Below are 21,163 nucleotides of genomic sequence, written 5' to 3'. Positions count from 1 at the left end.
CTTCCTTAGCCTGCTTGTGTCGTTGGTACCTACATGGGCCACAATGACCAGGTCCATCCCTCCCACTGTAGGTTCCATCCAGCGGTATTGAGGGATACGGTACTAGGAGTGCTGAGGGCTGTGGCCAAGGGTGGCATCATGACCAGTACAGGCTTGGAGGACCGAAGGGCCTGTTCCTATGCTGTATTGTTCTTTGAGGAGATTTCCCAAACCCAGTTGTCTGGACTCACTCTCTGTGCTGCAGTGTCAATCCCTCTGACTATACTATCCCCTACTACCACTAAATTCCTCTTTTTTCCCCCAATTTGAATGGCTTCCTGTACCATAGCCAGTCAGCTCATCCATCCTGTAGCCCCACTCTCATCCAAACAAGCTGAAAAAAACCTCAAACCCATTAAGACAATTTTAAAGGCGAAGGCTCCTGTGCTCCTGCCCGGAATCCCCATACCTGTCTCATTCACAGTTACACTGACCAAATCAGAAGACCCTGTCCTAAGAGACGTGAATGCGTCCTGGTAGAAATAATCCAGGTAACTTCCCAGCTACCTGATGCATTGCCGTGTCTGTAGTTCAGCCTCCAACTCAAACTATTTGAACCAAAGCTGCTCAAACTTCAAGCAATTACTGCAAAGATTTGCACCCTGGATCAAACTGGCATCCAGGAGCTCGCACAGGTCGCAGCTGTGCTACATCACCTATGTTCTTTTTTTATAAATTTAGAGTACCCAATTCTTTTTTTCCCAATAAAGGGTCAATTTAGCGTGGCCAATCCACCTAGCCTGCACATCTTTGGGTTCTGGGGGTGAGACCCACACAGACACAGGGAGAATGTGCAAACTCCACACAGACAGTGACCCGGGGCCAGGATCGAACCTTGGTCCTCGGCGCCATGTGGCAGCAGTGCTAACCACTGCTAGGGGCTGTTTAGCACAGGGCTAAATCGCTGGCTTTGAAAGCAGACCAAGGCAGGCCAGCAGCACGGTTCGATTCCCGTAACAGCCTCCCCGAACAGGCGCCGGAATGTGGCGACTAGGGGCTTTTCACAGTAACTTCATTTGAAGCCGACTTGTGACAATAAGCGATTTTCATTTCATTTCATTTTTCACTTACCAGAGAAGGGAAGCAATGGCATAGAGGCAGTCATTGGACTAGTAATCCAGAGACCCGGGTTTAAATACCACCAAGGCAGACGGTGGAATTTGAATTCAATAAAAATCTAGAATTAAAATCTGGAATTGAAAGTCTAATGATGAAACCAATGTCAATTGAGGCGGAGAAGGTTAGAAAGAAAAAAAAGCAAAGAACACCTCTTTGCCTTTCTTTCCCAACTCCCTTAATTGCCCAACTTCCAGCACTCTTGCAGTAAAGCACCTGTTTAATCCTATGCACCAAATTCGCAAATACACTTAGTCTCATTGAGGCTGAAACCAACTTCAGTTCAACTCTGAGCAAACTCGGAAACTAAACATTCAATCCATCACCTGAATACCCCATAACAAAGTAAAATATATTCTATTCTCACAGCCTGGTTTTGATTTTTCCTACGATAACTTTACTTCAGAAATGCAATTTTACATAAAAATCAATCCATCTCATCTTCTACCAACATCCACCTACCTATTACCCATGTCATTGCCAAATTCCACTGGCTGCCAGTCTGTCAAGTGGATACATTAAAAAATCCTCACCCTCATTTTCATATCCCTCCCATGGCCTGGGCACAGTTTCTAAATTTGCAGTCTTCTGTTCTTCTTTTTCGGTCTACTATGTACGTACTGTGTATGTTCCATTGGCTGCAGAAAAATACTTTTCACTGTACCTCGGTATATGTGACAATAAATCAAATCAAACGATCAGCCCTACATCCCCGCACACTTTCTCCAATCTTTGGATTCAAACCGAACACCACAGTTCTCCTAAATTCTGAAAATTTCCTAACTGTTCACTTGGCTTAACCACCTTCAAAAAACCTCCTTATACCTACCCCTACAACAATGCCTTTGATCAACTCCCACAACTTCTCTTCCATTTTCTGCATAGTTTGTGCTGCAATTCCCTGCAAATTGGAGTGGAGCATTGTTTTTAAAAACATTTTGAATGCCCAATTCGTTTTTTCCAATTAAGGGGCAATTTAGTGTGACCAATCCACCTACCCTGCACATCTTTGGGTGGTGGTGTGAAACCCACATAAACACAGGGAGAATGTGCAAACTCCACACGGACAGTGACCCAGAGCCGGGATCGAACCTGGGACCTCGGCGCTGTGAGGCAGCAGTGCCACCGTGCTGCCCGAGTGGAGCATGAAAAGTTGCACGAGATGCTTTTTCATTGTTCTTTATCAATTTCTCATGTTATGTGGAGATTGTTAGCATAAACAGGGACGCAACACCGTGTATTCCAACACTGCAATGACGTTGCCAATCAGGACATGAGCTTCCAATTATTTTAACAAGCAGGCTTTTACTTCATGTTTGGGGGGCACGATAGCACAGTGATTAGCACTGTGGCTTCACAGCTCCAGGGTTCCAGGTTCGATTTCCATCTTGAGTCACTGGCTGTGCGGAGTCTGCACGTACTCCCCATGTCTGCGTGGGTTTCCTCCGGGTACTCCGGTTTCTTCCACAGTCCAACGATGTGCAGGTTAAGTGGATTGGCCATGCTAAATTTCCCCTAATGTCCAAAAAGGTTAGGTGGGGTTACTGGGTTACGGGGATAAATTGGGACCATGGGCTTAAATGGGGTGCTCTTTCCAAGGGCTGGTGCAGACTCGATGGGCCGAATGGCCTCCTTCTGCACTGTAAATTCTATGATTTAAGTGATTTAGATTCAAATTCCAGTTTACTTTGCATCTGGATGTAAGACAACAACACTGCAAAGATCAGCACTGTTCTATACCGCTGCCGCCTAGAAGTACAAGGGCGGGCTTCCGGGCACATTCGGCGGCTCCCGCTAAAACTGACTTTTGGGCTCTCCAGAGGAGCCCCAACGGCAATTTTTCAACGACTTCCAGGTGTGGGAAGGTGATAGCAAGGTCCACCCCCATAGTATATGGATTGGACCAGGAACGGAACAGTCAAAAAAGCGTTTTTGGAGCAGCGAAAAGTAAGAGGGAGAAAAAACAAGATGGCGGCGGGCGGAGATCAAGCGGCATGGGTGCAGGAGCAGCAGGAGTTTCTCAGGCGCTGCTTTGAGGAACTGAAGAAAGAGGTGCTGGCGCCAATGCTGACGGCGATCGAGGGGTTAGTGGAGACCCAGAAAGCCCAAGGGGCGGCGATCCGGGAGGTGCGGGAAAAAGCCTCGGAGAACGAGGATGAGATCTTGGGCCTGGCGGTGAAGATGGAGGCACAAGAGGCGCTGCACAAGAGGTGGGCGGAAAGATTAGAGGACCTGGAGTGCAGGTCGAGGAGGAAGAATCTTCGGATTCTGGGTCTCCCTGAAGGAGTGGAGGGGGCCGTTGCCGGGGCATAGGTGAGCATGATGCTCAACTCGCTGATGGGAGCGGGGGCCTCTCCGAGTCCCCTGGAGCTTGAAGGGGCTCATCGGGTCCTGGCGAGGAGACCCAAGGCCAACGAGTCGCCAAGGGTGGTAGTGGTGAGGTTTCACTGTTTCGTGGATAGAGAGTGTGTCTTGAGATGGGCCAAGAAAGAGCGGAGCAGCAGGTGGGAGAATACGGAGATCCGAATCTATCAGGACTTGTAGCCACCTAAAATGGCTGATTCCCTATTAATTTGGCCAAAACCCGATATAAAATGGCTAACCAAAAAGGCTGATGGGAGAAGCAGCCAACAGGACACAAACGGACAGCTGCAGACAGAATAGGGTATTCGGCTCTGGGGAAGTCGGCCCAGATCGATACCTACGACTATTAGCAGCACATCAACACAGACATCTGCAGTTTAATCAGCTATCCCCGGGAACAATTGCAACATATTAGCAATTGAATGCCAGGCCAGACCTCTCGGCGCCTGCAGTGGCCGAAACAAAGACAGGTGAACGACCACCCCCAGATCGAGGAATCGCCCCATTATTGGAGCATATCGAACCCAGTGATTGGGGACAAGTCCAATCACTTGGGACTCGGGGTCAAGGGCCGCCCCGAGAGGCGGGAAGCCCCTGGGCCCTATAAATTGAGGGGCCAAGTTCAGATCTCGCTCTCTCTCCCTTCTTCTCCTGCTCGCAACCTTCGCAAGAACATCGACCAGAAACTGTAAGTTTGACTCCAGCGATCGCTACCCGATAAAGACGCCTAGCCATCGACCCATATCAGCCTTTTGAATCCCGCGGGCCAGATCCAATTCGATAAGCCATTAGTTTCCCTGACCTGGTGGGCCATCCCCAAAAGTTAAGTATTGGCCAGTAGTGGTAGGTAGTGATATAGAAAGTAGGATTATTGTGTAAGTATTTATTGCTGTACATAATAAATGACCGTTGATTTCAATCTTACTAAGCGGTGTGTTGTCTTATTAATCATAACTTGAGCTTGAACCACGTGGTGGTATCAGAAAGATACCTGGCGACTCGTGAGCAAAGGTGACATAATCAGAGCTAATAAAACTAAGGCTAATAAGAGCAACAGACTGGAGTGCAGAGGTGGCAAAGAAGAGAGCTGGTTTTAATCGGGCCAAGGCGGTGCTCCATCGGAAGGGGGTGAGGTTCGGAATGCTGCAGCCAGCGCGATTGTGGGTCACATTTCAGGATCGACACCACTACTTTGAAACGCCTGAGGAAGCTTGGACCTTTATACAAACTGAAAAGTTGGACTCAAACTGAAGGTTTCTGGTTGTGGGGGGGATGTCAGTTGTATACAGGGTTTTAACTGCGCGTAGGGAAAGTTCCACGGGTTGGGTGATGGATGGGGATGGGGGAAGAGATCTTATGGGGAGACTGTGAGAGAGTGTGGGCGCCGGTGCCGGAGGGATGGAGGAATTGGGACAAGGCCGCAAGAGGAGCGGCGCCAGAGGGGGCGGGGCCGGCTCAGGAAAGCGTGGGCTTTTTCCCGCGCTAGGGAAGGACGGAGGGTGGGGGGGGGGGTTGCGGGGGGGAGCACACACCGATTGCTGGGGAGGGGGGATTCCCACACGGGGGGGGGGGGGGTCAATGGGATGGTGGGGGAGGCTGGGGTCAGCAGACTTACGGGAGTATTATGGGGGATCTAGCGGGGGGGGGAAATAGGGTTGCTGCTGCATTGGCCAATGGGGAACTGGAAACAGAAGAGGTGGGCAGGGTGGGATTCCCCCGCCTGGGGGACTGGAGAGTGCGGGAGGCGCGGGCACGGGACTGGCCTAGAAAAGGAGACGGCTAGTCGGCCAAGAATATTGTAGTGGACAATGGAGGTCAATACGTGATGGTGAGCGGTAGGTTTCAGGGGGCGTGGGTGGTATTGGTAAACGTATACGCCCCAAACTGGGAGGATGCTGGATTTATGAAGCGCATGTTGGGGCGGATTCCGGATCTGGAGGCAGGAAGCTTGATAATGGGGGGGGGGGATTTCAACATGGTGTTGGACCCAGCATTAGGTCGCTCCAGATCTAGGATGGGGAAGAGGCCGGCTGCGGCCAAGGTGCTTAGGGTGTTTATGGACCAGATGTGTGGAGTAGATCCGTGGAGATTTGCTAGGCCCCTGGCCAGGGAATTTTCTTTTTTTCTCACGTACAGAGAGCCTACTCCCGGATAGATTTTTTTGTTTTGAGTAGGGCACTGATCCCGAAAGTGGAGGGAACGGAGTACTCGGCCATAGCTACCTCAGACCACGCCCCGCACTGGGTGGAGCTGGAGTTAGGAGAGGAGAGGGACCAACGCCCGCTGTGGCGTCTGGATGTGGGATTACTGGCGGATGAGGTGGTGTGCGGGAGGGTGCGGGGGTGCATTGAAAGGTATTTGGAGGCCAACGACAATGGGGAGGTGCAGGTGGGGGTAGTATGGGAGGCGCTGAAGGCAGTGGTCAGGGGAGAGTTAATCTCCATCAGGGCTCACAGGGAGAAGAGAGAGGGCAGGGAAAGGTAGAGGTTAGTGGGGGAGATCCTAAGGGTAGACAGGAGATATGCAGAGGCCCCCCGAGGAGGGACTACTTCGGGAGCGGCGAAGTCTCCAGACGGAATTCGACCTGTTGACCACAGGGAAGGCAGAAGCACAGTGGAGGAAAGCACAGGGGGCGACATACGATAATGAGGAGAAGGCGAGCCGGATGCTGGCACATCAGCTCCGTAAGAGGATGGCAGTGAGGGAGATAGGTGGAGTTAAGGATAGCAGGGGAACTACGGTGCGGAGTGCGGTGAAAGTAAATGAGGCATTTAAGGACTTTTATGAGGAGCTGTACAGATCTCAGCCCCCAGCGGGGGAAGAGGGGATGCGACGATTTCTAGATCAACTAAGGTTCCTGAGGGTGGAGGAGCAGGAGGTGGCTGGTTTGGGGGTGCCAATTGGGTTGGAGGAGCTGGTTAAAGGACTGGGGAGCATGCAGGCGGGGAAGGCCCCGGGGCCAGATGGGTTCCCGGTTGAGTTTTACATGACGTATGCGGACCTGTTAGCCCCGTTGCTAGTGAGGACTTTCAATGAGGCAAGGGAGGGGGGGGGACCCTGCCCCCGACAATGTCCGGGGCGCTGATCTCCCGGATCCTGAAGCGGGACAAGTACCCACTGCAATGTGGGTCGTATAGACCGATCTCGCTCCTCAATGTGGATGCTAAGTTGCTGGCAAAAGTGCTGGCTATGAGAATTGAGGACTGTGTCCCGGGGGTGATTCATGAGGACCAGAGGGGATTTGTAAAGGGAAAGGCAGCTAAACACCAATGTGCAGAGGCTCCTAAATGTGATTATGATGCAATCGGTGGAGGGAGAGGCGGAGATAGTGGCAGCTATGGACGCGGAGAAGGCCTTTGACCGGGTGGAGTGGGAGTATCTCTGGGAAGTGTTGCGGAGGTTTGGGTTTGGGGAGGGGTTTATCAGTTGGGTTAAGCTCCTGTATAGAACCGCGGTGGCGAGTGTGGCTACGAATAGGCGGAGGTCGGAGTATTTTCGGCTGTATCGAGGGACGAGGCAGGGGTGCCCCCTGTCCCCCCTGTTGTTTGCATTAGCAATTGAGCCTTTGGCCATGGAATTAAGGGAGTCCAAGAAATGGAGGGGGGTGGTCCGAGGGGGAGAGGAGCATCGGGTGTCGCTGTATGCGGAAAACCTGTTGCTGTACGTGGCAGATCCAGTGGAGGGGATGGTGGAGATCACGCGGATCCTAAGGGAGTTTGGGGACTTCTCGGGCTATAAGCTCAATGTAGGGAAAAGTGAGCTCTTTGTGGTGCATCCAGGGGACCAGGGAAGAGGGATAGACGACCTACCGTTGAGGAGGGCGGAAAGGAGCTTTCGGTACTTGGGGATCCAGGTAGCTAGGAGCTGGGGGGCCCTGCACAAACTTAATTTGACGCAGCTGGTGGAGCAGATGGAGGAGGACTTCAAAAGATGGGATGTGTTGCCACTCTCGCTTGCGGGCAGGGTACAGTCAATTAAAATGATGGTCCTCCCGAGGTTTCTTTTTGTGTTCCAGTGCCTTCCTATTATGATTACCAAGGCCTTTTTTAAGCGGGTAGGTAGGAGCATCATGGGTTTTGTGTGGGCAACCAAGACCCCGAGGGTAAGGAGGGGGTTTCTGGAGCGTAGTAGGGACAGGGAAGGCTGGCGTTGCCGAATCTGGGTGACTATTATTGGGCAGCCAACGTGGCAATGATCCCTAAGTGGGTAATAGAGGGAAAGGGGGCGGCATAGAAGAGGTTGGAGATGGCGTCCTGCAAAGGAACGAGCCCGAGGGCGCTGGTGACGGCACCGCTGTCGCTCTCGCCGACAAGGTACACGAGTCCGGTGGTGGCGTCAACGCTAAAGATCTGGGGGCAGTGGAGACGACATAGGGGTGAGATGGGAGCCTCGGTGTGGTCCCGATCCAGGAGAACCATCGGTTCATCCCAGGAAGGATGGACGGAGGGTTTCGGAGCTAGCATCAGGCAGGGATCAGAAGGATGGGGGACCTGTTTATAGACGGGACGAGCCTAGGGGGGGGCTAGAGGAGAAGTTTGGGTTACCCCTGGGAAATGCGTTCAGGTATATGCAAGTGAGGGCGTTTGTGAGGCGGCAGGTGAGGGGATTCCCGTTGCTCCCGGCACAGGGGATTCAGGACAGGGTGATTTCGGGTGTATGGGTTGGAGAAGGCAAGGTTTCGGTGATATATCAGGAGATGAAAGAATTGGGGCAGGCTTCGGTAGAGGAGCTGAAGGGCAATTGGGAGGAGGAGTTGGGGGAGGAGATTGAAGAGGGTATGTGGGCTGATGCCCTGAGTAGGGTTAATTCCTCTTCCTCATGTGCCAGGCTCAGCCTGATACAGTTTAAGGTCATTCACAGAGCGCATATGACAGGGGCGAGGCTGAGTAGGTTCTTTAGGATGGAGGACAGATGCGGGAGGTGCTCGGGAAGCCCGGCGAATCATGCCCACATGTTCTGGTCGTGCCCAGCACTGGATGGGTTCTGGAGGGGTTTCGCGAAGACTATGTCCAAGGTGGTGAAAGTCCAGGTCAAGCCAAGTTGGGGGCTGGCACTATTTGGGGTGGCGGACGAGCCGGGAGTGCAGGAGGCGAAAGAGGCCGGTATTCTGGCCTTTGTGACCCTGGTAACCCGGCGGAGGATCTTGCTCATGTGGAAGGATGTGAAACCCCCCAGTGTGGAAGCGTGGATAAATGACATGGCAGGGTTCATTAAGCTGGAGAGGATAAAGTTTGCCTTGAGAGGGTCTGCGCAGGGGTTCTTCAGGCGGTAGCAACCGTTCCTAAACTATCTCGCGGAGCGTTAGAATGAGGTCGGTTAGCAGCAGCAGCATCCCAAGGAGGGAGGGGGGAGGGGAGGGGACGGGGTGTCTCTTTCGGGGGGGGGGGGGGGGTATTTGGGCGGGCGGGGGAGTTTTCATTCCCTAGGGGTACTTGTAAAAAAGCATATGGGAGGGTTATTATGTGCGGGACAAACCCATTGTATAAGTTCTGTAGTATGTTTGATTGATATGTTTATGTTCTGTTCTTTTCTCTTTCTCTTTTCTGTTATGGGGGGGGGGGTTTAATTGGTTGAAAAGTTGTCGGAAAAATTTTGATTCAACATATTTTTTTTTAAAAAGTACAAGGGCAGCAGATATAAGGGAACATCTTTCCCCTTAAGCCACACGTACTCCTGACTTAGAAACATATCGGCATTCCTTCACTTTCGCTGGATCAAAACCCTGGAACTCCTCCCTAACAGCACTATGGGTGTACATACACCACACAGACTGCAGCAGTTCAAGGCGGCGGCTCCCCAAAAGCTTCTCAAGGGCAATTAGAGATGGGCAATGAATGCTGGCCGAGCCAATCTTTGAATTAATTTTTAAAACTCTCTGGTTGAATATCAAAATTGTAATTGTATAATTCTGTTCAGTAATTATAACTCTTGAGTGTAAATCACTGGGGAAAAAGTCACTTTAAAAAACAGGTCCATGACTCAAGAGACATTTCCTCATCTTAATAGAAAATGAAAGTTAAAATTTTCAGTCTCAAATTCTGCAGCTCTTCCTTTGATGATGTACTCAATGTAACAAAGGCAGAGAGCCATGTCTGGCGATCTCTCCTGGGAGAAAGGTGCCTGCATGCTCATCAGGGCATAATGCACACTTTTCTTCCTTCTTTCATGAGATATGGGTGTTGCTAGTAAGACAGTGGCCACCCCAGCCCAATTTTATTAATTTGCCAGCTGTCATGGTGGGATTTGAATTCACATCCCCAAAGCATGAGCTGGGGCCTCTGGTTTACTAACCCAGTCACATTACCACCAAGCCAAAGTCTCCTATTCGGTGCATAAACATTCCAACAGATTTAGAGCCAGGCACCAAACTGAACAAGCACCATATCCCAAATGTTTGCACTCTTTATGGTACGTCTGGGCTACCCTGGAAAATCAGGCCAATAAAAATTAACAAATGTATTTTGTAAATTGTGAACTGGAATATGTGCATTTGTCCAGACAGCAAAGCAAAAAGGAATTAATTTGGAATATGTGCATTTGTCCAGACAGCAAAGCAAAAAGGAATTAATTAAACATGGGGCGCGATTCTCCCAAAAGGGAACAAAGTCCCAGCGAGCATGTTTAACCGCATGTTTCCCGGTGCTCACAGTGCTGAGGAGCACATGGCATTTCAACGCAATTCACATTGAATAAGGGGTCTGAATTGGGAGAAGGGGCCTGAATGGGGAACGTGCGGCCAAGGCCGCACATAGCCCGGTTTTGTACCATGGGGAGCTTTGCTCGCCGGAGCTCCCCACTGTAGCGAGAGATCGGGACGGTATTTTTAAATGGCGTCTCGGTCTCAGAGGCCCCCAAAACGATCCCCAACCTCCCCGAGCCCGAACGCAGTATAGGAGGGTTCCTGGCCCCTCTAGCATCCCCCCCCCCCCCCCCAAACACCCACGCCAGGCAACCACGGCCTAATCGCGTGCATGCAAAAGAAATGCCAGCTTGGCACCCTGTCAGTGCCACCTGGCCACCTTGGTAGTATTACCTGGGCACCCAGGTAGCACAGCCAGGGTGCCAGGCCAGCACTGCCAGGGTGTCAAGCTGACACTACCAGAGTGCCACCAGCAGTGCCAGAGCACCATCCTGCTCAAAGGGCATGCATCTGGGGGCCTCCGATCCCCTTGGAAGACCCCACGAGTGTGGTTCAGTCTGGTCCCTGTTTGTGGGGACTAGTGCTGAAAGCGCTTGCCCGAGGTCTCTGAGGCGAAGAAGTTGAATCCCAAAGCCACAGGCATCTCGGGAATCTGCAAATTAGAGGGAGGCTTACTGCCATGCTCTAATGTGCAGATCTGCTAAAAGAAAAGTGATCCCACCCATTGTGGGCAGGATTCACATTGCAACATCACGCGAGATCACGTTGAATCTAGCGAGGCGTTGCAAGCCTGGTAGCTCCCGGGAGCTAGGTCTCCCGGCTTTCAATGGCCACGCTGTGCCACGGGTGAGCTGCTTTTCCGGCGCAGCATGGTTGGATCGCACCCATGGTTAAATAGTTGGTCTAGGTTCACTATTAACTTCAGACTGACACCTTTGCTGAAGGATAGAGTTGGTACTGTGATCGTTTCTGTTTGTACCCACTGTTTCCAACTGCAGGCACAGTGTCTTCAATCTGGTTATCTGAAAACCAGCAATGTCCGAAAACCGGACTTTTCTTTTGAAGCTCCCACCACCTTAATAATAATAATAACAAAACAACAACAACTTATTGTCACAAGTAGGCTTCAACGAAGTTACTGTGAAAAGCCCCAGTCGCCACATTCTGCTGCCTGTTCAGGCAGGCCGGTACGGGAATTGAACCTGCACTGCTGTTCTTGTTCTGCATTACAAGCCAGCTGTTTAGCCCACTATGTTAAACCAGCCTCTACCTTGCTCTTTGGTCTAACTGTACAGCTGGGAAATTCCCTGAGGCTGATCCCATTCGACCATCAACACTTCACTGGGATATAGTGGGAATCCCATTTCTATGCATAAACAGAGCTTCTGCCTTGCATCAACGGACCTGAAGCAGCTCCAAAGTATTTCCTGGATTATTTTGCAGCATTGCCTCCATTTCATTCAAAACTGTCCTTGGCAATTCTCATTTGAATATCACTCTCAATACTCTACATGCCCAACCAAAAACTGGTAAGATCTGAAAATTGAGCACAGGCCTGGTCCCGAGACACTGTATCTGGGTTAATATTAGTTTGTACTTCAGGTGGGATTGAAAAGGATATCAACCTGTTGCATAGTACAAATTGCTCAGCGAGGCTGGTCTAATTTGGGTCTCAGGAGCACTAAATGGGATGATAGAAAGAACTTGCACTTACATAGCACTTTGTTGACCTCATGACATCCCAAAACACTTCACAGTCAATGGGATACTTTGGAGTTACTGCTATAATGTAGGAAATGGAGCAACCAATTAACACAGAACAAGAGCCCACAAACAACAATCTGATAATCTACTTTCAAGATTTTGATTGAGGAATAGATATAACTCCCCTACTCCTGATCACATTTGTACCATTGGATTTTTCACATCACCCGAGTATTGCTGGTGTTTTTGTGGGCAAGCTTGGTTACTGGCTTTAAAAGCACTGTCAAATGGCACTGCAGCTGATTGACATTGGTGCTGCTTCAGCCAATCAATTAAATCCTTGTGTGGATCTACGAACATACATATGAATTAAGAGTAGACCTTTCGGCCCCTCAAGCCTGCTCCTCATTCAATAGTTCCACAGCTTCACAACCCTCAGGAAATAAATTCTCCTCATCTTTATTTCAAGCTGGAGGGCCCTCATTTTTAAACCTACTTCTAGTCTTTCCCACAAAGGGAAATATTCTTTCAGCACTCATCCTGTCAAGTCTCCTCTGTTTCACTAGGATCACCTCTCAGTCTTCTAAACTCCAGCAGGTACACAGGCCCAACCTATCCAACCTTTTTGCAAAGGATAACCCATTCATTCCAGGAATCCATCAAGTGATTCTCCCAATGAAATTATGTCAGTTCTTAAATAAGGAAACCTATCTGTACATAGTACTTCAAATGAGATATCATCAGTACCTTGTACAATTGTAGCAAAATGGCCCTATTTTTATATTCCATTCCCCTTGCAATAAACGCGAACATTCCATTTGCCATCTTCATCACTTGCTGTCCCTGCAGACTAACTTACTGACACCCAGATCCCTCTGAACCTCGGTTCTACAATCTCTCTACTGCTTTTTATTCTTCCTAAACTGGAGGAGTTTATATTTTATTCAATTTGCCCACTCACTTTATCCCTTTGCAGGCTCCTAATGTCCTCTAAGGACACAGAACAACATAGAACAGTGCAGCACAGTACAGGCCCTTCAGCCCACGATGTTGTGCCAACTATTTATCCTAATCTAAGAACAACCTAACCTACACCCCTTCAATTTACTGCTGTCCATGTGCCTGTCTAAGAGTCGCTTAAATGTCCCTAATGACTCTGACTCCACCATCTCTGCCAGCAGTGCATTCACCACACCCACCACTCTGTGTAAAGAACCTACCTCTGACATCTCCCCTGTACCTTCCTCCAATCACCTTAAAATTATGTCACCTCGTGACAGCCATTTCCACCCTGGGGAAAAGTCTCTGGCTATCCACTCTATCCATGCCTCTCATCACCTTGTACACCTCTAACAATTCACCTCTCTGCCTTCTTCGCTCCAGTGAGAAAAGCCCTAGCTCCCTCAACCTTTCTTCATAAGACATGCCCTCCAATCCAGGCAGCATCCTGGTAAATCTCCTCTGTACCCTCTCCGAAGCATCCACATCCTTCCTATAATGAGGCGACCAGAACTGGACCCAATATTCCAAGTGTGGTCTAACCAGACTTTTATAAAGCTGCAGCAAAACCTCGCGGCTCTTAAACTCAATCACCCTGTTAATGAAAGCCAACACACCATACCGTCTTAACAACCCTATCAACCTGGGTGGCAACTTTGAGAGATCTATGTACGTGAACCCCAAGACCCCTCTGTTCCTCCACACTTCCAAGAATCCTGTCTTTAACCCTGTATTCAGCATTCAAATTCAACCTTCCAAAATGAATCACTTCACATTTATCAAGGTTGAACTCCATCTGCCACTTCTCAGCCCAGTTCTGCATCCTGTCAATGTCCTGTTGTAACCTGCAACAGCCCTCAACGCTATCTACAACCATCGTATCATCGGCAAACTTACTAACCCACCCTTCCACTTCCTCATCAAAGTCATTTATAAAAACCACAAAGAGCAGAGGTCCCAGAACAGATCCTTGCGAGCCACGACTGGTCACCGACCTCCAGGCAGAATACTTTCCATCCACTACCACTCGCTGTCTTCTTTTGGCCAGCCAATTCTGTATCCAGACAGACAAATTTCCCTGTATCCCATGCCCCCTAACCTTCTGAATGAGCCTACCATGGGGAACCTTATCAAATGCCTTACTGAAATCCATGTACATCACATCCACTGCCCGACCTTCATCAATGTATCTGGTCACATCCTCAAAGAATTAAATGAGGCTTGTGAGGCAAGACCTGCCCCTCACAAAGCCATGCTGACTATCTCTAATCAAACTATATTTTTCTAAATAATCATAAATCCTATCTCTCAGAATCCTTTCCAATATTTTGCTCACCACAGACGTAAGACTGATGGGTCTGTAATTCCCAGGGGTTTCCCTATTCCCTTTCTTGAACAGGGGAACATTCGCCTCCCTCCAATCATCCAGTACTACTCCAGTGGAGAGTGAGGACGCAAAGATCATCTCCAACGGCGCAGCAGTCTCCTCCCTCGCTTCCCGTAGTAACCTTGGGTATACCCAGTCAGGCCCAGGGGTCTTATCTATCCTGATGCTTTTCAAAATTTCCAGCACATTCTCCTTCATAATATCAACCTGTTTTGAGTCTATTAACCTGGTTCACACTGTTCTCATGAGCAACAAGGTCTCCCTCTCTAGTGAATACTGAAGCAAAATATTCATTGCCGAGCATGAAGTCCAATATGGCCTCCTTCCTAGTCGGCCTATCTACATATTGAGTCAGGAATTCCTTCCTGTACACACCTGACAAAATCTACTCCATCCAAACCATTTGCACTAAGGAGGTTCCAGTCAATATTAGGGAAGTTGAAGTCACTCATGATAACAACTTCTGCCCTTTTTCAAGAGCTGCCGCCCAATCTGTTCCTCTATCTCTCTGCTGCTATTGGGGGGTCTATAGAAAACTCCAAATAAAGCGACTGCTCTTTTCTTGCTTCTGACTTCCACCCATACTGACTCAGTAGACAAACCCTCCTCAACTACCTCCTTTTCTGCAGCTGTGGTGCACTCTCTAATTAAGTGCCACTCCCCCTCCTCTTTTACCTCCCTCCCTTTTCTTCTGAAAACATCTAAATCCCGGAACATCTAACAACTATTCCTGCCCCTGTGAAATCCATGTCTCTGTAATGGCCACAACATCGTAATTCCAAGTACTGATCCATGCTCTAAGTTGATCTCACTTATTCCTCTTCACAACTCACTTTCCAACCTATCTTCGTGTCATCAGCAAACTTAACAGCCTTACATTTGATCCCATCATCCAAGTTATTAATATAGATTGTAAATATTGGAGGCCCCACTGATCCCTCTGGCACTCCACTTGATACATCTTGTAAACCCAAAAATAATCAATTTATGCCTACTGTTTCCTGTTAGCTAACCAATCTTCTATCGATGCTGAAATATTTGAGCTGCCATAAATATGCCCCCTTTCACTTGCCCTACTTCTGTTTCCTTAAATGCTAATGAGGCTGGAATTATTTGCTGACCCTGAAAATGCGAATCAAGAAAAACACTTGCACAGGAAAGGAGAAACGGAAGTGAAATTTGGAAAAAAACAAAATCCTGGGCAGGTCACGAGGACAAAACATTCATTTAGGGCCTCCCCGATCTCCTCAGACTCAAGGCACAAGTTCCCTCCACTATCCCCGATTGGCCCTACTCTCACTCTGATCATCCTCTCATTTCTCACATAAGTGTAGAATGCCTTGGGGTTTTCCCTAATCCTTCCCGCCAGGGCATTTTCATGCCACCTTAAAATTTCAGCTACAAAATTTAGGCTTGGTTTACTCTTCCTCTTAGGAAGTTTCCTAGTACTTTTGATTCTCCCTTTTAGTTCAATTTCCTCTTTGCATTAGTCACATTTTAACTTGCCATTAAAATACAATGTTTTGGCAGCACGGTGGTGCAGTGGGTAGCACTGCAGCCTCATGACGCCGAGGTCCCAGGTTCGATCCCGGTTCTGGGTCACTGTCCGTGTGGAGTTTGCACATTCTCCCCGTGTTTGCGCGGGTTTCACCCCCAGTAGCCAAAAGATGTGCAGGGTAGGTGGATTGGCCACGCTAAATTGCCCTTCATTAGAAAAATAAATTGGTTACTTTAAATTTATATTTAAAAAATACAATGTTTTAATTACAAACAATTCTGTCACAACTCAAGACGTTAAGACCATTTTACCTGGAATATCTGAATCCCGATTAAGTATTTAAGTGCTCTACAGTAAAGCAGATAATCCATTTCACATGGAAACTCTAAAAAACAACTTCTTCCTCTTGAAGTGCTGTTATTTTTTTTCTCTGTCAGTTGACTCCATTATAAATCACTGGTACTGTCCATCTAGGAGAGCGAGGGAGGGAAAAAAGTGGTGGAAGCTGCTCTCCTGAAGTACTTGCCTGAAAGGTCACTATACAAACAAGGAATGACTGCACAGGATTCCAGGCCCAACAAAGTATTTTGTAGAGTCACAGATATTCAGCCTATCATAACTATAATATTTAGTTCTTCAGGAATAAATTGCTTTAATTCCATTTGCCAGTCTTTTGCTGCAATGTCTTATATCCTCCATTTTTAATCACCACATGAATTTCTTTGGAATGCTGGAGACTATTTTTCAATAGCCACTTATGGTCAAGTATCTCATGATCTGACAATCCTCCAGAGGAAAAGAAACTAAACTGTCACAGCATAACAAGGCAAGTGAAAACCTCTAGCCTTGTGAACGATTGCATGTCTCTCCATATTTAAATAATTACACACTACATCGGTAGAGGACACTTGATCGCAAAACTGTCTTCAGGCCCACGACGCCTCAATTGAGTTTGGCAACCATGTACACGTCTGTGTCATTTGGCCCATTGCAAAACAAGTACAGTAGAACACTGCAATATATAGTGAGGACATTCGGCATGCAGCAAAATAAATTGAGCACCACTGTACAAGCTTTACAAGCTTCTCTGGAAGGTTTGGGGTCTCTCAAATGATGGGTGATATAGATCCCTCTGAAAAGGTGATACTAGTTTTAAAACCTCTGTTATCACAAAAAGCTTAAGGAACTGTGTATCTTTAAATCTATAAATGCATAGGATTGAAATGAATAAGCAGAATGAATGAAACATTCAAGATTCATAAATACTGCAGGAAGTGTGCACACATGCACGGCACGGCTAACAGAAATTAGGCCCCAAAACTCTTTACAGGAACAAGGTGAGACTAAAATCAACACAAGCAAAGAGAGAGAAATTAGGTCAGAAGATCAAAAGCTTGAGAGAGGGAGAAATATATTTAGGGAAGGAATTCTAGTTTATGGCCTAAAATATGAATTGTATATTGATTGTATGCAGGTTGCAGGCATCAACTGGGGTTTCGCATGAGCACATATAAAGAGACACAGATTGAAACTGTAGTATGCTTGTGTTGGGGGTGAATGCTTGCAATGTTTAACTCTAAACAAATGCAAGACTGAGTAAAAGGTTGGCTACAATATTTTATTCAACCACCTGGTACTTCTAGAGTAAAACAGATAGCTGGAAGGCAGACATTAGTATAATAGGAGTTCACAGTTGAAGGAATGCAGAATTCTTAGAGAGTTGTAGAGCAGTATACAAAGATAGGGAAGTGCAAGGTCATGAGGAGTTTGAACAGAAGGATGGGAATTTTAGACCAGGAACCAAGTTAGGTCAACAAGCAAGCGGATGATGGGTGAAAAGGACTCAAGTGAGGGCTAGCATACAGGAATTTTGTATCAGCTAAAGTTTATGGCAGAGAGTGGAAGACAGGAGAGGCCAGCCAAGAGAATTAAAATAGTCAACTCTGGAGATAAAAGCCTAAATGAATGTCTCAGGACTGAATGGGCTGATGTAGGAGAAGAGATATGTGATGGAGAGGATATGCAGTAAAGAGTTCAGCTCAGATTGAACCAGGGCCAAGGTTCCAAGCAATCTGGTTCAGTCTACAAGAGGGGCATAGAACAGCCGGCTCAGCAAAACTACTGTGGCAGGGGTCGAAGTGAATGGCTTCAATCTTTCCAATGTTCAATGGGAATGAATAGAAACAATGTGTAAGGGTACGGGGAAAAGGCAGGAGACTGGCACAAAGTCATAATGCTCATTGGGAGAGCTGATGCAGACATTAAAAAAAATTTTTATTTTATTTTTTTAAAAAGTGTACCCAATTAATCTTTTCCAATTAAGGGGCAATTTAGCTTGGCCAATCCACCTGCTCTGCACATCTTTGGGTTGTGGGGGTGAAACCCACACAGACACGGGGAGAATGTGCATACTCCACACGGTCAGTGACCCAGAGCTGGGATTGAACCTGGGACCTCAGCGACGTGAGGCAGCAGGGCTAAGCCACTGCGCCACCGTGCTGCCTGAGCTGGTGCAAACATTATCGCCCAAATTGCATCCTCCTGCACCATAATAATTTGTTGATCCTGGGAAGATATTGTGACTCATCGAAGACAGGATATTGGACAAGCATTTTGACACAGACAGTGAAGAAGTAAAGAATGATGGTGGTGTGTTGGTGCGATGTGTCATAGACACACAGTCAGATTCTATGTGAATACACCATTCTGATGAGACTGCAGGGATGTCAATTGTGACTGATTCAGTACTGCGGCAGGGCCAGAAACACAATTGGAATCCAAGCGCAGAGTTGCGAGAAAGGTCAGCAGGTGAGTGGCACGAGGACAGGATGATTATAACTTTAGTCAGAGCTGGATTTCACAGAGCGGCGAGGCAGATTAGGAAGGGAATTAGAAACAGGGCCAAGTGTGTGAAGCATCAACTGCCCCATAATAGGATTCATAGTATCCTTACAGTGCAGGAGACCATTTGGCCCATCAAGTCTGAAAGAGCACCCTGCCTAGGCCCGATCCTCATAACTCCACCCAAACCTTGGACAACAAGGGGCAATTTTAGCATGGTGAATTGATCTAACCTGCACATCTTCGGATTGAGAGAGGAAACCGGAAGACCGGGAGGAAACCCACGCAGACTCAGGAAGAACGTGCAAATGCCACACATGGCAGTCACCCAAGGCCGGAATTGAACACTGGTACCTTGTGCTGAGGCAGCAGTGCTAACCACTGTGCCACCCAAGGGCAGCAAACAAAAGGGGTCAGAGTCAGAGAAATGGGGTGTAGAGGCGGAGATTGTAGGGTTTGACAGATTAGAGATAGGGAGAGCAGTAGTTAGCACTGCTGCCTCAGTGCCAGAGTGCCGCCCTTGGGTGACAGTTTGTGTGAAGTTTGCACATTCTCCCATCGTCTTCGTAGGGTTCCTCCCGGTGCTCCGGTTTGGCTGGGGTTATGGAGTTACAAGGATAGAGTGGGGGAGTGGGCCTGGGCAGGGTGCTCTTTCAGAAGGTTAGTTTAGACTCGAGGGGCCGAATGTCCTCCTTCTACACTGTTGGGGTTCCACCACATATTTACTTTTTAAAACCACAGTTCCAGCACACAAATCTCCACCACCTGGTGAAGAAATCCCAAACTTGGGAGCAACAAGTCACATGCCACCCAGAAGTCTCCAAATTTTGATTAATTATTAACTGTCAAAAAAAAATAGCTTCACGGCCAGACACCGACCTGCAACTGTCTTTAGAAAGGGTGTCATGGGTTTTGGTCAGGGTTGAGCTGGGGGGGGGGGGGGGGGGAGGGGCAGAGGGAGGAGAGGGGAAGGGGCAGAGGGAGGAGAGGGGAAGGGGCAGAGGGAGGAGAGGGGAAGGGGCAGAGGGAGGAGAGGGGAAGGGGCAGAGGGAGGAGAGGGGAAGGGGAAGAGGGAGGAGTGGGGAGTGACAACTGTCAGGCCGACTGATGGTAGGGTGGAAGGGGGTAGAGCGAACCCGCCTCCCGGGCCGGCCGTGAGGGGAGGCGCCCGTTCACTCACTCACCCGCCGCTCGGTGACAGGAAATCCACATCTTCGTCGTCAGCCCCAAACATCGACATGTTCCACCCGGATCGATCAGTCAGAGCGGCCAGCCAGCCCGCAGCACCACCAACCACCGGCTGCTGCCACCAACCGGCGTCGCTTCACCGCCTGCCGCAAAATATTTGTTTTTAAAAAAAAATCACCCGCCCGCCCGCCACGCTTTACGGCAAATGTGCTTGAGCGCATGCGCGGTATTCACGGAACCGCCTCACCTGTTGAGAGCCCGCCCGCACACCCACTGAGGTGGCGGCAACTGTGAACGGACCAAGACAGAGTGCCTTCAAATGTCTTGTTCCCCCCCGCCCGGCTCCTATTCCTATAATTTCCCTCAGGTGAGTTGGAGTTATTCGATCGTTAACTTTTTTCCCTCTCCTCGCAGGTGCCGCCATACCCGCTGAGCTCCCCGCCCAGCACTTTTTTTGTTTTTATTTTAGATCCACAGTATTCTGCAAGCGAGTTGGTCGGCCAGGATGGAGACAGTGATCAGGAAAATACTGCGGGTGTTGGAATCTGCAAGAAGGACCGAGGATGTTGGAAACTCAGCTGTTCTGATGAAGAGCAGAAAGGACTCGAAGCGTTGACGCTGCTTTTTCTCTCAACTCGACAGTTGCTGCCAGACCTGCTGAGTTTTTTCAACATTCTCTGGACATGGTAAAACTGCGATTCTGCACAATAAGCTTGAAGTTTTACTTGATTTGACACACCACTCCCTCCCTATTAGGATCTCAAGACAGATTGGTGAACCCCCGCCCCCTCATGGTAACCAGAGCCCCCTGGTCATACGGTCAAACTGTCCCTTACTTTCTTTCATATGTAGACGTCTTACAACACCAGGTTAAAGTCCAATAGGTTTGATTGGAATCACTAGCTTTCGGAGTGCCAGCTCCTTCATAATAATAATCACTTATTGTCACAAGTCGGCTTCAATGAAGTGACTGTGAAAAGCCCCTAGTCGCCGCATTCCGGCGCCTGCTCGGGGAATTGAGCCCGCGCTGCTGGCTGTGTTCTGCGTTACAAGCCAGTGATTTAGCCCACTGCTAAACTTCCCCTAACCAGCATTGATGAGTGAAGAGGTGGGTTCCACAAACACATACATAGACAAAGTCAATGATGCAAGATGATGCTTTGAATGCGAGTCTTTGCAGGTAATTAGGTCTTTACAGGTCCAGACGGTGCGACTGGAGAGAGGAATAATCACATGTTAAAGAGGTGTGAATTGTCTCAAACCAGGACAGTTGGTAGGATTTCGTAAGCCCAGGCCAGATGGTGTTAAGGGGTAAATGTAATGAGACATGAATCCAAGGTACTGGTTGAGACCATACTTGTGCGTGCGGAACTTGGCTATGAATTTC

General features: G+C 48.6%; 1 protein-coding gene across 2 annotated transcripts in view; it reads right to left on the bottom strand.

Annotated features, from left to right (window-relative positions):
* fkbp15b (FKBP prolyl isomerase family member 15b) overlaps nt 1–19,913 on the bottom strand; it is a 171,687-nt gene extending 151,774 nt beyond the window's left edge. For both annotated transcript variants that reach the window (XM_072488175.1, XM_072488176.1), the window contains exon 1: nt 19,773–19,913. In XM_072488175.1, coding sequence (XP_072344276.1) covers nt 19,773–19,828 — 56 coding nt within the window. In that variant the 5' untranslated portion in view covers nt 19,829–19,913. The remainder of the gene's footprint in view (nt 1–19,772) is intronic.
* Between the last annotated feature and the right edge of the window lie 1,250 nt (nt 19,914–21,163).

The sequence above is a fragment of the Scyliorhinus torazame genome, chromosome 22, assembly GCF_047496885.1.
Source record: "Scyliorhinus torazame isolate Kashiwa2021f chromosome 22, sScyTor2.1, whole genome shotgun sequence".
Classification (NCBI taxonomy): domain Eukaryota; kingdom Metazoa; phylum Chordata; class Chondrichthyes; order Carcharhiniformes; family Scyliorhinidae; genus Scyliorhinus; species Scyliorhinus torazame.
This window is presented reverse-complemented; position numbering and strand designations above follow the sequence as displayed.